At 36.1% G+C, this 18,127-nt stretch overlaps 1 protein-coding gene across 4 annotated transcripts in view; it reads right to left on the reverse strand.

Annotated features, from left to right (window-relative positions):
• EXOC6 (exocyst complex component 6) overlaps positions 1-18,127 on the reverse strand; it is a 194,042-nt gene that overhangs the window by 32,991 nt on the left and 142,924 nt on the right. For all 4 annotated transcript variants that reach the window (XM_010842197.1, XM_010842194.1, XM_010842196.1 and 1 more), the window contains one exon: positions 5,970-6,043. In XM_010842197.1, the coding sequence (XP_010840499.1) occupies positions 5,970-6,043 (74 nt within the window). The remainder of the gene's footprint in view (positions 1-5,969; positions 6,044-18,127) is intronic.

Genomic DNA, 18,127 nt, shown 5'->3' on the forward strand with positions numbered 1-18,127 from the left:
TTTAAAGTTTCTCACTAACTTGGCTACATTTTAAAAGTTTTAGTGATTAAACACTAATCTTTAGTTTCCTGGGAAATTCAGTTATATGGGACACCTCTTTTTTCAGTGACATTTAGTGAAGTTTTGCTATGTATTAAGAATGAGTTATTTTAAAATGTATTACTGAATACTATATATTATATAAAGAATCTTATAATAAAATATTTAAATTTTTTAAGGTTTTCATTTTACATATTTTGAAATTCTTTTGAAATCCATTTGAAAGATTATATTTAACAAAAGAGATGGTCTTCGTAAAAGAAAATAGATACAAACAAGTTTATCAAAGTCCGTCATCATTTAGTGACTTCATTTCAGAACTGGGGGTAGAAGGATGGTAGGCTTTACTTACTAAAAAAGTATACACAGACAAATCATGTTCAAACAGCACATTTAAAATTGAGTGAGGAAGGATACTCCCATAAGACAGTACCAGTACTGCTAATCCTCCACACTGTCTACTGGGTCAGTAGGTCTTAAAATGTTGTTGAGATAACTGGCTTCCATTAGCAAGCATGTGATTGGCAGGATGATAAAGCCTTTTCACTCACAGGTCAGCTATTTCCTTTTCTTTAGAAGAGGGCAATTCTGATGATCCATCTTTTAGCTACAGTCTCTCATTGAGTCCCAATTCTCTTGCCTTCAGCTTTGATATGGTTCTAACTTTCCTCTTGTATCAGCTCATACTTGTCATCAACTCCTCTATTCAGAACAGCAAGTACCAGGAGTTTGACCTCAGGGCAAAGTCCGGGTGGGCAGGTAAAATTTGACCACTGGACCTACTTCCTAATCTTTCATACCCAGCAATTCATGAAGCAGTATCAAATTCAAACTGAAAAACAGAAGCATGACCTCTTATAAGTACTATGAAAAGGGCTCTTTTGCCTTTCTAAGTACACTTGAAAAGAACTGTCAGCTGCCCTATTAAGACAGAAATGGATCACAGACCAGGAAAAAAAGAAGGAAAAGTGCAGAAATTCAACTGAAATGTAAATAAAAGTGTTAGCACCCTCTTTATGTTTGGTGATATACTACTTTACATAAAAGTGTTAAAATAATATGCTGCTATGAAATATCTTTATGAAGGCAGGAACATAACACTATTGAAACTTTAAGGCATCCTTATTTAAATAATCAGTGACACTGATAAAAAAATTATATCACCTCATATGAGATTAAAGCTTTCAAAACAAATTTTATTTTTGGCCAGTTTCCATTCTTAGAATTTTACCACTAAACTACTTGTAAGTTAATCTGAAAAACAAATATAGGTGATAAGTAACTATTGTTATCAAGTTATTATTAAATCCATGCCTCTGAAATCATAAAATTCATGTTATATCACCATGGTCCAGGACTTAAAGAATTAGCTGCATCCTGTTTTAGAATAGATAAGTACAAGAAGAAAGTATGATTAAATGTTAGCATTAATAATCAGGGAAAATAATTTTAAGCCTCTTTTAAGACTAGAAAAATTAATACATAAAAAGCTAGTTCATCAAAATTTTCTATCCACTACTCACTTTCACTGCATACTAACTACCATATTTTAAAATTGTGTTTTATATTAACTGGTTATTTCTATATTAATCTTTTAACAGTTCTATGTACTTGTAATAATTCTAAATGTTTTAGAATTCTAATGTCAGAATTCTAAATGTTTAGAACAGACTTTTTTATTCACTTAAATCTCTTCAAGAAATTACCTTGATGAGGAAATGTCAATCTGGACTTAATGCCTCTAAGTGCACATACCTGATAAGTAAATCAACCAAAAAGACTTGAAATATTTATTAATATTTATAACTATGCTTTAATAACAATTCCCTAGTGGGCTATATGCTTGTAAAGAGAATTTTTTTGCTGTCAAATGATGATTGTTTGAAGGAAGAAAGTACCTAGGATTAGTTTTAATCTGCTGTGAACCAACCACCTATCTGGACAAATCAAGGAACAGAATCTTTGCCAAAAGCATTATAAATTATGTGATCCTACAGCAACATGGATGGACCTAGGGATGAATGGACTTACCATACTAAGTACACAGACAGAAAAAGACAAATACCACGTGATATCACTCATATGTAGAATCTATTTAAAAAAATGATACAAATGAACTTACTTACAAAACAAAAATAGACTTACAGAGATTGAAAACAAAATTATGGTTACCAAAGGGCAAGCGTGAAGAAGATGGATAAATCAGGAGTTTGGGATTAACATATTCACACTACTATATAGTAGTATAGTAGTATGCTGAAGTGCTGTGCTTAGTCACTCAGTCAGGTCTGACTCTTTGCAACCCCATCGCCAGCCTCCTCTGTCGGAGATTCTCTAGCTAAGAATACTGGAGTGGGTTGCCATACCCTCCTCCAGGGATCTTCCCAACCCAGGGATCAAACACATGTCTCCAGCTTTGCAGGCGGTTTCTTTACCATCTGAGCCACCCAGGAAGCCCCGTAGTAGTATAGCACAGGGAACTCTACTCAATATTCTGTGATGACTTATATGAGAAAATAATCTGAAAAAGAATAAATATATGAATGTGTATAACTGAAACAACTTGCTATACACCTGAAACTCATATAACATTGTAAGTCAGCTATACTCCAATAAATTTTTTTTTAAAATTATGTGATCCTAACTACAATCCTCAGTTCAGTCGCTCAGTCGTGTCCAACTCTTTGCGACCCCATGAACTGCAGCACACCAGGCCTCCCTGTCCATCACCAACTCCCGGAATCCACCCAAACCCATGTCCATTGAGTTGGTGATGCCATCCAACCATCTTATCCTCTGTCGTCCCCTTCTCCTTCTTCCCTCAAACTTTCCCAGCATCAGGGTCTTTTCCAATGAGTCAGCTCTTCGCATCAGGTGGTCAAAGTATTAGAGTTTCAGCTTCAACATCAGTCCTTCCAATGAACAACCAGGACTGATCTCCTTTAGGATGGACTGCTTGGATCTCCTTGCAGTCCAAGGGACTCTCAAGAGTCTTCTTCAACACCACAGTTCAAAAGCATCAATTCTTTGGCGCTCAGCTTTCTTTATAGTCCAACTTTCACATCCATACATGACCACTGGAAAAACCATAGCCTTGACTTAGACAGACCTTTGTTGACAAAATAATGTCTCTGCTTTTTAATATGCTGTCTAGGTTGGTCATAACTTTCCTTCCAAGGAGTAAGAGTATTTTAATTTCATGGCTGCAGTCACCATCTGCAGTGATTTTGGAGTCCAGAAAAATAAAGTCAGCCACTCTTTACACTGTTTCCCCGTTGATTTGCCGTGAAGTGATGGGACTGGATGCCATGATTTTAGTTTTCTGAATGTTGAGCTTTAAGCCAATTTTTTCACTATCCTCTTTCACTTTCATCAAGAGGCCCTTTAGTTCTTCTTCACTTTCTATCATAAGGGTTTTGTCATCTGCATATCTGAGGTTATTGATATTTCTCCCCACAATCTTGATTTCAGCTTGTGCTTCTTCCAGCCCAGCATTTCTCATGATATAATCTGCATATAAGTTAAATAAGCAGGGTGACAATATACAGCCTTGACGTACTCCTTTTCCTATTTGGAACCAGTGTGTTGTTCCATGTCCAGTTCTAACTGTTGCTTCCTGACCTGTATACAGGTTTCTCAAGAGGCAGGTCAGGTGGTCTGGTATTCCCATCTCTTTCAGAATTTTCCACAGTTTATTGTGATCCACACAGTCAAAGGCTTTGGCATAGTCAATAAAGCAGAAATAGATGTTTTTCTGTAACTCTCTTGCTTTTTTGATTATCCAGTGGATGTTGGCAATTTGATTAAGAAGAGGTGGCAAGAATACACAGAAGAACTGTACAAAAAAGATCTTCACGACCCAGATAATCACGATGGTGTGATCACTCACCTAGAGCCAGACATCCTGGAATGTGAAGTCAAGTGGGCCTTAGGAAGCATCACTACAAACAAAGCTAGTGGAGGTGATGGAATTCCAGTTGAGCTATTTCAAATCCTGAAAGACGATGCTGTGAAAGTGCTGCACTCAGTATGCCAACAAATTTGGAAAACTCAGCAGTGGCCACAGGACTGGAAAAGGTCAGTTTTCATTCCAATCCCAAAGAAAGGCAATGCCAAAGTATGCTCAAACTACCGCACAACTGCACTCATCTCACATGCTAGTAAAGTGATGCTTAAAATTCTCCAAGCCAGGCTTTAGCAATATGTGAACCATGAACTTCCAGATGTTCAAATTGGTTTTAGAAAAGTCAGTGGAACCAGAGATCAAATTGCCAACATCCACTGATCATCTACAATCCTACATGAGATTATAAACTAGAACAGCATAAAATTCATAGAGAACTGAAAAAATAGTAAACAATAAATATCAAAGGACTCAGTTTTCTATATAATCTTACTAGGGGAAGAGGACAGCAACAAAGATAACTACTTGTGAAGAAAATAGCTCTACCATCAATAGTAAGAATATCTTCTGGTAAACTGAAATGGAAGTTCAGAATCCACTTTTTTCATTTTCTACTATCTTCTCCAACTTAGTAAAGCTAATCATCTATAGATCTAGGTAGCTAACCATCTACAGATCTAGGTCACTCATAACAGTGTCCCTTGTTTGGTATAATACACAAGTGCTGACTGTAAACATAAATAAATGTGATTATATTTTAATTGTTCAGTGCTTTACAGATTATAATTGGGCAACAGGAATGGCTTTTCCAATTTCCTTCTAAACATGACTTGAAATACGAGTTATTTCCACACGATTCACTGTCATATAAGTATTCCTAGCCAGTTTGTGGATACCATGATTCTCTAAAGGATTGTTAAGTTCCATAAGGATGGAACTATCTCTAGTGATACTTTTGTGCGTATTTTAACCACATCTCCCCTCTCCAAATAATTAGTACCTAGTAGTTCATAATTACTTATTGAACATTGGCTTGGAATGAGCAAAAGCAGCTCTATGTTCAAACATTTATTGAAATCAGAGCTCTTTAACGTCACTGTGGAAGAGTTTACTCATACCAATGGTGGAGCCCCATCTATCTCCACCCCCTAAAGGGGATGGGAGCATTAATAGGCTGATATTTAATTCTATCTTCATCTGGTTCTTCTTGCCAAAAGCAGCAGTCACTCCTGTTGTCAATCCTAACACTCCTGAGCCCTCTTACTTGGATTTACCCCTCCTCCACACTCTTGCTTGATTAAACATCTTAATCCTGGGATTAAGAAAGAAAAAGGAGGGGGAAAGAGGAAGAAGAGCATAAGAAGAAAAATTATGAGGGAGATGGGACAAGGTAATATGGAGAAAATAAAGAAAATGACAATATAGTAGAGATGTTAAAGACTAGTAAAAAGAATAGAAGAGATTTAAAAATCATCACATTTGTCATTATATTTAGAGTTATATGACTGGAAAAGAATTATGTAAACGTCACCACCACCACCATAATTAATTACCTTTAAAAATTAGTTTTATCCTTCTTTCTGGAGGCATACAGAAAAACCATAAAAATAGCATTCTTTACACTGACATTTTAATCAAGGGATTCCTTTTTAGGTTGTAATAATTTATACTTAACTTGGGTCCTAACACTAATGTTATACTACCAAATTTTCATATATGACCATAAAATCACTAAGAACTTAAAGTATCAATAAACCAAAGGATAAAGTTAGTATTTAGTCATGTGCTTTGCTAATAACAACTAAATTAAATAGTCACCAACAAGAATGCCCGATGAGGTTGAGACACTGAATGGATACAGGTTCAGAGAGAAGGACCAAACACCTAGTTATCAAAGAAGCACTTCTCTAAAGAAAAGTTGTTTCAAGGCAAAAACAAGCATTCCTGTAGCGTTAAAAAAAAAAAAAGAAAAGAAAAAGGCAAGAGGTAGAAAGCAATAAATGAAAAGCACATTATTACATCTTACTTGTCTGAGGTCAATAAATGCAAGTTGTAGGGTATCCCCTTGGAATCCTGGCACCGGCTCAGAGCTGGCAAACACTATTAAAAAAAAAAAAAAAAATATATATATATATATAAACAAAATTGCAAAATATACAAGGGTTTAAGTACTAAATTAATTTCTACTCATTAAAAATATAATATTTACAAGTAATCATTTCAAATAAAGACTATTTATAATCTTCAATTTCACCACTGAGAATGTTCTCCACACCTATTACCACAAATATTTCAATCATTTTAAATTTCTAATCTGCCATTTAATTACTCTAAATCATTAATTACAATAAATTTTAAATGGTTATCCCACAAAAGTTCAAGGATAGTAATATACTTCAATCAAGAAATGTTTTTTGACTCTTTTTAGCCTAAGGTGAATAGAAGCATTTTGAAACTATACCGATGGCATGGTTATCAAAATATTTCAAAACATCTGCTTTGTTATAGAATATGCTCCATAAAATCCTACTTCTAGCTAACAGCAATAATAGGCAGCCATGTAAGAAAGCAACATACAGGTAAGATGTTCAAATTAGCAAAATGAGAATGATGCAGAAATGTCTTTTTTTCAAATAATTTTTTTCCATAAAGGAATCCCAGTTCTTTAAAAACTAGGGATATCTTAAAAATTAGATTTCATAAGACAGATTTCTTAATATCTTTAGACAAAAAATATTTTGAAAGAGCCAAGCTACACAGTTAGAGATCATAATTCCCAGACAAGTGATTAAACCCAAGCCACTGCAGTGAAAGTGCTAAGTCCTACCCACTGGACCACCAGGGAATCTCTTTCAAAAATTTTTTGTACTTACAAAAATTTAATACTAGTAACACAGCTTTGTTTAGTTAATTGAAGACAATCTAAATACTAGTTATTCTGAAAACAAAAGCCTTGTGGCTCATTAAAAAGACCCTATCATTTTACACACTTGCTTCTCTGATAAGAATATGAATGTCTGCCACCACTTGCCCTCCCCACTAATACCCGACTTTTCTTAGAAAGTATTGCAAATTTTCCATTTGTTAATTTATCTGAGCCAGTATTTTAGAAACCACAAAAATTTTTATATAGATTTTGGAATAACAAAAATAATTCTTAAGTATTTTCTATGTGAAATATAGTTTAGAAAGGCTCAAAATCAACAATTAAAAACCATAAATATATGAAAGTCTAGAACAGCTTAATTTATTTGGCATTTTTGGAGAATGAAGAATTCAAATTAAGTTTTTACTGTGCTTGTTGTACAGTTAATGATCATTTTTACTTTAAACATAAAAACTTTTTTTTCATCATAAGCATTTTTTCCTAAAATTTTAAACTGCATCATAATTCTTTCCATGTCTTTTTAAAAAATAATACTAAATACTATTTAAACTTTTCTTAATTCTCCTCATTGATAACCATTAAGAACAATTTTTATTCTACACAATAAATTCCCAGGGCTGCTATAGTATTAACTGTTTTCTATTACATTTAATAGCTCAGAATGCTGTGTTAAGTTCTTGTGTCTATATTTTATAATTTTTCTGCCTTCTCTCTTACAGTTTTAACATAAATTCGTACTCCCTGCTCTCTCACTCATCTCTTATTATGTCATCTATAATCTTCTTGAGCAGGTAACTCAGCTAATTGTACTAGTATAGTATCTAAAGGAAGAGAAAATACAGCCTGAACAGGATCCTCTCCCACAAGTAATGTGAATGAGTTTATATATGCCTTTGAGTATATGTGCCTTTTAGTTACTCAGAGTTACACCATTTTCCTCCCCACTTCCTGGTTCTCTGCTAGGTAGGTACTAAGTAGCTATGCCCATTAGATAGGTGACTATATTCACCTTTCTCAGGCCCCCTATTACTGGAAAACTAAGATTCATTCGGCAAATCTAACCATACTTTTCATTGTTTAGTATAATTTACTCACATCACTGTCTTTTCATATAATGGAAAGTAGAAAACTTTGGGACTTCCCTGGTGGTCTAGTTGGCTAAGACTCTGAGCCCCCAATACACGGGGCCTGGGTTCCATCACTGGTCAGGGAACTAGATTCTACATGCCACAATTAAGAGTCTGCATGCTGCAACTAAAGATCGCATGCTGGAACAAAGCTCAAATTTCCCATGTGCCATAACTAAGACCTGGCCCAGCCAAAAAAGAAAAAGAAGTAGAACAGTTTCATACTGGTGCAACTCCATCACCCCCTACCATGGCCCAGATAACTGGGTTACCTCTCTTTAATAACATGAGATCTTAACTGAAAAATAACAAGCAAAATTCTAATACCTTAAAAGTAAAGATTTTTTTTTTTAATCTAAAAAGTTCTTTTCTTAAGACCATCCAGCATATTGTTGGCTTTTTTGGCAAGTCTCAGGCTACTCTTTCCAAGGAACAATTAACTATTAATCCCCAGTGGTCTCTAACCAAGACTATAAATGTTAGCTCAGCTTCTACCATCACCATATATACATACACACACACACAGACTTCCTATAATACAAAGAGACTTACTTTATATATCAGACACAAAAATCAGCTCAATTCCAATTATACTTCAATTATTATCTACTTAATCTTCCAGAGTTTTTCTACACGGAAAATAATCTGTCAGTTTTCTTCTCTTTCAATTCCTATTTGAGAAACTATAGTTTAATAAGCCCCAATGCTTGGCATTAAACCAAAGAGCTTAGTGTTAAAATTACAATAGTACCATAAATTTATATAGTACTTTATAGCTTACAAAGCACTTTCTCACATACCATCGTCTTTGATCATTATAATAACTTATCTTAGTAAACAGGGCATGCAGATGATGGATCACAAAGTCTTGCAGCTAGAAAAGACAGTCTCTTGAAATATCTCTAAGAGTCCTCTGAAGGCTCAGTTTAAAGGCACCATGTTCTTCATTTTAAAGGGTAGGAACGTTTAAATTGATTTGTCCAGGATCACACGGCTAATTCAGATTTCCTGATATTCAATTCATTGATCCATAATCTGATTAAGTATTCAGCCTCATCTTATATACCATCTCTCCTAATTATGTAACCAATATGGAAGTGAAATTCACTACTTTATAGCTCTCAGGTCTTTCCCACAAATGATTCTTAGGGATAAGAGGCTTCATATCTTTTTCTTTACTTCTTTAAAACTCAGATGCAGTCAATCCTGTTGTTTTTAATCTTCTACAGTATCTTGAGTCTGAATTTGTATCTACCTTAATTCAAGCTATCATCATTTCTTGCTTGGATTACGAAAATACACTCCCTATTTGGTCTCTCTGCTTCTTGTGTGCTATCTTTCCATCCACTTTCACCAGTATGATTTATATCAGATGTAAATATGATTTGTGACACTTCATAGTTTAAAACCTTTCACTGGTTCCCCATCACCTTCCCAGTAAAGTAGACAAGGTCCTTTATAACCGATCTCTCTAAACTGATCTCTTAACCACTTCTGTAGGGGCACCTGAAACTTCTTCCATTCCAAACCACCTGCAAAGAAGGAAGTCTTCTTTGCGCCACAACCTCTTTCACAGCACCTCTGCTCCTTCTGCCTGGAGCATCCTTACTCTTCTTCTTCAGTGGGGAACTCTTACTTATCCTACCTACCATTCCATGTATCTTCTATGGAAGACATCCATTACCCTGAAGGTTGGGTTAGGTCCCTCCTCTGTGATGTCACTGCAACTCCTAACACAGCCTAACTACAGTACCTATTTTGCTATCTTATAATTCATTGTTTACCTGTCTGCATTTTCCCACCAGACCATATAACTACGGGACAGTGTAAATCTAGAACATTCTGTGCATATTTAGTGTATTTATTTCAAAATAATTAAGGGTGGCTAAGAATACTCCAAATGTTTCCTTTAGCCAAAACTAAATTGTGAGTTCATCCACCAAACAAGAAGCTCACAGAAAGAGAGATTTTGGGGCTCTTTTTAACCTTCACATACTCTGTGCCTAGTGTACAAGAGATATTCAGTAAATGTGTTGAATGAATGAATAACACAAATAATTCATTTATTCAAATGTTGTCCCAATAATTCTAGAGACAGATTTCAAGCTATGAACTTCTTAAAGAACTGATGACTAATTTTGTTTGGGGATCCCTTTAGTTTGTCTTCAGATCCCTCCTTGGCTCATTCACATTCTCATTTTGTATATGCTTTGTCATTTTCTTTGTTCTTCTCTCTTGGGCCAGCTTTTTATTATTTTTATTTAATAATACCTACTTCCTAATATGATTTCTTTGTCTTTGTCATTTAGTCAGACCATTAAGAGTATTTTTTAAAAACACATGTTGATTTTGGTCTTTCAATAAGATATTTAAAAATAGGTTCCCAGCTTTCTAAAGTTTTTTGTTGCTTTTTTTTAAAGAAAGCCAAAATCTTTGGGTTTTTTTTTCTCTTAGTGCCTCCAATTTGATTATTTCTTCCTAAAAACAAAATAACTTCATGATATATTCATTTCCTCTTATTTTTTGCTATAACATGGAACTTAATACTGATTCTGAGTTTAAAAATTCTCTAAGATTAGAGAGGAAGGTGTCATCTTATTGGGAAGGTAGAACTTTCCTGTATTAGTCTAACTGGGAAGAAGATAAGACTGCATTAATTTAGATGAAATTGAAAGCAAAAAATAACATCTGCTAGAGAAGTTGTGGTAATAATGACAGAAAAAAAAAACTTCCAAATTGTAAATCTATGAAGTTTTAAGAGAATAAACAGTATCTATAGGGGAAAAAAAAGAGCTTCCCTGGTAGCTCACATGGTGAAGAATTCTGCCTGCAATGCGGGTGACCTGGGTTCAACCCCTGGGTCAGGAAGATCCCCTGGAGAAGGAAATGGCAACCCATTCCAGTATTCTTGCCTGGAGCATCCCATGGACAGAGAAGCCTGGCGGTCTACAGTCCATAAGATCGCAAACAGTCCAACATGACTGAAGCAACTTAGCACACATACACATGGGGGAAAAAACACTAATTATTTGTAAATATAACAAGACTTTAAGTAGGAAAATATGCCCTTCCTGCTCTCAGGATCTATGCACAAATGTACAGGATTTGTATGGAGGGAGGAAAGATGGCTAAGAAGTCAGGCTGTAAGTATATATCTTTGGCATAAAAACATAAATCCTTAAACAATCTTGTCCTAGGCAGACAGTTATCTATCATAAGATGTAGATTATTTGGAAACAATCTACACAGAGTAGGAAAAGTTGTCAGGGGTTGGGTGGAAGTAGAAGAAAGAATTTCCAAGGAATCAGAAGAGTAAACAGATCAAAAGACTGAAAAAGAAGATGAGGAGGCTAAGCTAAATAAAGTCTCAAAGCTTTGCTTGTGGATAACAAGGCAAGGGCATATAAAATGGAATAATTTTGTAACTAAATAAATGACTGAATATAAATACAAACAGTCTGCCTATTGAGATTTCTCATAATTCCATTTCTCATGCTGAAGATTTAAGGTAGCTAGTTAGAACCCAAACTTTGGCTAGGCAAAGTATTCTATGTGGAACAGATGTGTTATTAGAAGGGATGATGAAGAGCACCATCTAGTGGTTTTCCTAATGGTGAAGAACTCATGCCTGGAATCCAAGGACTTGTGAGATTTCTGGACTGTTATATTCCGTTACACGTGGCGGTGGAGGGCAAGCCTCTGGAACCAACTGCCCCTGTACATTCGTCACCCCACTCATATAAGGTAGTGTCTATTCCTCTCCCTTTCTTGGAAAAGGAGCAAATTTGATAAATTTGATACCCTAAAATGCCATTAAAACCAGGAACAAATTCAAGTAAGCAAATAATATAATAGCATCCAGCTCATTTAACAACAACAAGAAAAAGATACTGAAATATCCCCTCATACCATCAACATAATTTTCCCAGAATCCTTTTACTTTGGCGTGCAGACCTTTTTCAAGGCTAGAAGAGAGGCCCTGAGATCATAGCCACATACATACAAAAAAGTCTTTATAGGTTTTTTTTTTGTTTCTTTTTTTAAGGTGGGCTAAGTCTTTATCCAAATGCAAAACAAAACAAGGCCTTCAAATGTAGAGATTCACCTACTTCTCAATAATTCATCATTGAAAAAGATACCAGTGCTCTTTAACTTGGAGCTTTTCTAGTGCTTATAAATTTAAGATGTTAAACTCTTAGGAGCTGATGACCTCAACTAGATTTTTGTATAGAATACGTTATATGAAAAAGTAAATTCTCAGAAAGTATATGAAAAAATATAGTCTTATTCTGGGTACTTCAAATCCTTTGGAAATGTTTGGTTATTTTTTTTAGAGTTGTGAAGGATTTCTCAGATATCATTACAGGAGCTTAAGAGGGTATTTTAATTTTTTCCTCTACACAGTTGCATTTGTAAGATATCTTATATTGGAACCCAATATATAAGACATGTTTAATAAAACAAAAGCACATACACAGACTTAGAACATCAGCTTCATGCCAAGCTTGGCAAATGCCTCTCCAACTAAGAAGTGATTTCTCTGGAACTTATATAAACTCTGTAACAGGATCAAAGGGTCAGTGTAGTTCCGAAGGGGGCTACATTTGCAGTTCCAAATGGATGCCTTCCTGACTTCTCCAACCATATAGTTATACTAGTAATATTGGTTATGGTCAAGTTAACAAAAAATACGCACTTTATTCATGCATAAATACTACCTAATACTCTCAATCCATCCACCTTTTAACTAAATTAGGTCTGCTTCTTATACTCTCTCACAGTGCCATCTACTTCTCTAAAATTTAACAACTTGTAATCATATTTATTGTGCAATCATAAAATGAATGTCTTCCCACTGGGCCTAAAACCCAGAGGGTTAGGACCTTTTCTGTTTTGTTTACACTGTATCCCCTAAATGCCAAGTACTTTGTAGATGTGAAGAAAGTAATTAATATATGACTTTGACGTTCATACTCTTCTTTGTCTTAAATTTTACTACCTCTGAATCCTAGGATATATTTTGGAAATTATTAATTCCAAATCCAGTATTTCACAGGAAAAACTGAGGCTTCTCAACTGTTAAATACCAAAGCTACTTGTTCAAATCCAGGCAGAGCCAGGACTAGAATGATGGTCTTAACTTCCTGACATGTGCTCAAACCATCTTAAGACTAGATCAGTGTAAAGAAATAGAGGAAAACAATAGAATGGGAAAGACTAGAGATCTCTTCAAGAAAACTAGAGATACCAAGGGAAGATTTCATGCAAAGATGGGCTCAATAAAGGACAGAAATGGTATGGACCTAACAGAAGCAGAAGATCTTAAGAAGAGGTGGCAAGAATGCATAGAAGAACTGTACAAAGAAGATCTCCACGACCCAGATAATCACGATGGTGTGATCACTCACCTAGAGCCAGACATCCTGGAACGTGAAGTGAAGTGGGTCTTAGGAAGCATCACTATGAACAAAGCTAGTGGAGGTCATGAAATTCCAGCTGAGCTATCTCAAATCCTAAAAGATGATGCTGTGAAAGTGTTGCACTCAATATGCCAGCACATTTGGAAAACTCAGCAGTGGCCACAGGACTGGAAAAGGTCAGTTTTCATTCCAGTCCCCAAGAAAGGCAATGCCAAAGAATGCTCAAACTACCGCACAATTGCACTCATCTCACACGCTAGTAAAGTAATGCTCAAAATTCTCCAAGCCAGGCTTCAGCAATACGTGAACCGTGAACTTCCAGATGTTCAAGCTGGTTTTAGAAAAGGCAGAGGAACCAGAGATCAAATTGCCAACATCCGCTGGATCATGGAAAAAGCAAGAGAGTTCCAGAAAAACATCTATTTCTACTTTATTGACTACGCCAAAGCCTTTAATTGTGTGGATAACAATAAACTGTGGAAAATCCTGAAGGAGATGGGACTACCAGACCACCTGACCTGCCTCTTGAGAAACCTATATGCAGGTCAGGAAGCAACAGTTAGAACTGGACATGGAACAACAGACTGGTTCCAAATAGGAAAAGGAATATGTCAAGGCTGTATACTGTCACCCTGATTATTTAACTTATATGCAGATTATATTATGAGAAATGCTGGGCTGGAGGAAGCACAAGCTGGAATCAAGATTGCTGGGAGAAATACCAATATCAAATATCAATACCTCAGATATGCAGACGACACCACCCTTATGGCAGGAAGTGAAAAAGAACTAAAGGGCCTCTTGATGAAAGTGAAAGAGGAGAGTGAAAAAGTTGGCTTAAAGCTCAACATTCATAAAACGAAGATCATGGGATCTGGTCCCATCACTTCATGGCAAACAGACAGGGCAACAGTGGAAACAGTGGCTGACTTTATTTTTGGGGGCTTCAAAATCACTGCAGATGGTGACTACAGCCATGAAATTAAAAGACACTTACTCCTTGGGAGGAAAGTTATGACCAACCTAGACAGCATATTGAAAAGCAGAGACATTTCTTTGCCAACAAAGGTCCATCTAGTCAAGGCTATGGTTTTTCTAGAAGTCAAGTATGGATGTGAGAGTTGGACTATAAAGAAAGCTAAGTGCAGAATAGATGCTTTTGAACTGTGGTGTTGGAGAAGACTCTTGAGAGTCCCTTGGACTGCAAGGAGATCCAACCAGTCCATCCTAAAGGAGATCAGTTCTGGTTGTTCATTGGAAGGACTGATGTTGAAGCTGAAACTCCAATACTTTGGCCACCTGACACGAAGAGCTGACTCATTTGAAAAGACCCTGATGCTGGGAAAGACTGAGGGCAGGAGGAAAAGGGGACGACAGAAGATGACATGGTTGGATGGCATCACTGACTCAATGGTCATGAGTTTGGTAAACTCCGGGAGCTGTGATGGACAGGGAGGCCTGGCGTGCTGCAGTTCATGGGGTCGCAAAGACTTGGACACAACTGAGCTACTAAACTGAACTTAACTGAACTGTAGGAAAAAGTTCTATATAAGTTCATATGATTTCATCCTTAACTCAGACATTTCATCAAGTCTGACCTGTGTGTGTGTGTGTGTGTGTACATGCACCCTCAGTTATGTCTGACTCTTTGTGACCCCATGGACTATAGCCCGCCAGACTCCCCTGTCCATGGTATTTTCAAGAATAACAGAAAAAGACCTGAAGATAAATGACAGAAAGGGGAATGAAAATAATTCTACAAGAAAATACTAAAGAAATTATGACTGCTCAGGTCAGAACAGATGAAGTTAAACGGTCATTTAAACGTAGTCATCAAATATGTGAAGAATTTCATAAATGATCAGTTATATATATACCAAGAAGTTGAATGGTCTTGAAAAGTACAGCAGCATCAACTGGCCTTAACTTTTTACCCCAAAGAAGCAGCATTTTATTTATTCATTTATTTATTTTTGGCTGTGCTGAGAGGCATAAAAGATATTGGTTCCACATGACCAAGGATCAAACCCATGCCATCTGCAGTGGAAGTGTGAAGTCTTAACCACTGGATCTCCAGGGAAGTCCTTGTCCTTAATTTTTTGATAACAAAGTTGGGAGACTCTAGAAAAGTAAATGTAGACTATAAAGACTTCTTGATTTGTTAATTTGTTCACTTATGCAACAGATACTCTGTGAGCACAACATTCTGCAGGGTGCTGACAATTATAAATTCTATATTGAATTTAACTTCTATCCTACATGATTGTATCTCTTCTCTTTCCCCTTTCTTCTTACCCTTCCTCATCTTTTCTTTTTTTCCCCTCTTCATACCACCCACCCCAAACATGGGATGCATTCTCAGGTCTCTTCCACTAGGAGAGTCTCTGATTCTAACCACCTAATTCATATCAAATTTATTTATTTACTATCTTTATGTATTCCCACCTTCAAAGTGTTTGGAATCCATTTTCTTCTCTTCACTCCCCCTGCCCAAAGTCAAGTTCTTTCTATCCTTCATAGGAAAATGTTCAATAGTCTTTTAAAACGTCTTCCTACTTGCAGTACCTCTCTCATTTCAGTTTAATTTCCACATGATAGAGTTAGCTTTCTATAAATTTTACCATGTCCTGGTCTTTATTAAAAAGTTTCAATGTATCACTATTGCTTATTAACTAAAATCCAAGCATTCAGAAGTCAAGTTTTTTCAGCCATATCTTTCAATACTTTCAATCATGCATCTTATAGTCTAGCTACAAAAGACTGTATGAAGATTCCGTAAGCATTCTCTCATCACAGTGCTTTTTAGAAAATTGTTTTAACTTTTACTTATTTATTTATGGCTGTGTTGGGTTTTTGTTGCTGCACACGAGCTTTCTCTAGTTGCTGTGAGTAAGGGCTACTCTTCGTTGCTGTGCACAGGCTCCTCACTGCAGTGGCTTTTCTTGTTGTAAAGCACAGGCTCTACGCACACGGGCTTCAGTGGTTATAGCACTTGGACCCAGAAGTTGCAACTCATGGGCTCTAGAGTACACAGGCTTTAGTTGCTCCATGGAATGTGGAATCTTCCTGGACCAGGGATCAAACCCACGTCCCCTGCATTACCAGCTGGATTCTTATCCACTGTACCACCAGGGAAATCCAGGACAGTGCTTTCACCTTTGCCATTCCCTCTGTTCAGAATGCCCTTCCTTGCTTCTGACAAAATCATACTCATCCTTTAAGACTCTCAAATTTCACTTCCACGATAGTCAATCTTTTCAATCCCATGGCATGTATAATTAATTGCTCCCTCTCTTCAAGTAATATTTACTTCTATAAAGAATTTATGTTCTACTATAGCTATTTACATGTCTGTTTTCTCCCCATCCAGTTGTGAGATCTTTGAAACCTGATTCATCTTTTTTATTTCCCAGTAACAACAGGTAATAGGTTCCCATTAAACATCTGAATCAAAATGAATCTTTCCTACAAACTAGTTGACTCTACAAGGAAAAAATTCAGTTACAGACTGAAATTTGAGTTCAAGCCAGTTTAAAACCTGAGAAGTCTGTGTGTCACAAGAAATAACAGGGAAAAGGGCACAAACATATTTGAAAAAGTAAGTGAGCACATGGATGAATCAGTTCTAACTCTTTCACCATTAGAAAAATGAAACAACAACTAAAAGCATAATGGCTGAATGACATGAGAAACTGAATTACTTCTAACTTTCTACCTCCCCAACTTCAGCTGGTTGTGCTATTTGTTTCTACCTGCAGAGTGGCATTTTAAGGCCTAGGAAATATATGCATAATGTTTTTACAAAGTAATAAGGATGGAAAAATAATCAAACTAAATAAAAGGAACATTTAATTCAAAATAAAGGCCATTCCTGATGCTTAGATTTGATGTTCACCTCTTATCATTTAAAATCTTTTGACTCAATTTCTTGAGATGCCCAGAATCTTTGGTGGTTTATGATACCTAGGTCCTGATCTCTGCTATCTGACTTTCTTGGACTCTGGATTTCTTACTAGCATAAAACAGACTAGTAGGATTTTGTGTTAATCCCACAAACCAATCACAGACTTTTAAGTAATAGTTTCTGAACCTTTTGAAGGGAAAGAAATTATTTTGAATTAATATGGACTTATGAAGAATCAGAGCAGTAACATTTTCTTCTTTGAAAAAGTAATTAAAACTCAAGGACAAGGAAAACTCAATGGCCATTATTATTCCTATATGCCAGCAAGGCATCCAGCAAAGTCACTCATCACTTTGACTTACGACTTAGATTCAAAACTATGAGTTAAATTCAAGTAGGGAATTAGCAACTGGCTAAAGAAATCTAAAGACACCCACAAGATTCTGAATAATGGATCTAAGTCAATATGAACAGATAGATCCATGCAATGTGGTTCTCAAACCTTACTGTGCATCAATACCACTTGAAAGATATATTAAAAAAGAAATTGCTATGTCCTGTGCCAAGAATTGCTAGCATACTGAGTGCAGCACTTTCACAGCATCATCTTTTAGGATTTGAGATAGCTCAGCTGGAATTTCATGACCTCCACTAGCTTTGTTCATAGTGATGCTTCCTAAGACCCACTTGACTTCACATTCCAGGATGTCTGGCTCTAGGTGAGTGATTGCACCATCGTGATTATCTTGGTCATGAAGATCTTTTTTGTACAGTTCTTCTGTGTATTCTTGCCACCTCTTCTTAAGATCTTCTGCTTCTGTTAGGTCCATACCATTTCTGTCCCTG

Source organism: Bison bison, unplaced genomic scaffold (assembly GCF_000754665.1).
Source record: "Bison bison bison isolate TAMUID 2011002044 unplaced genomic scaffold, Bison_UMD1.0 scf7180017864172, whole genome shotgun sequence".
NCBI classification, from domain to species: domain Eukaryota; kingdom Metazoa; phylum Chordata; class Mammalia; order Artiodactyla; family Bovidae; genus Bison; species Bison bison.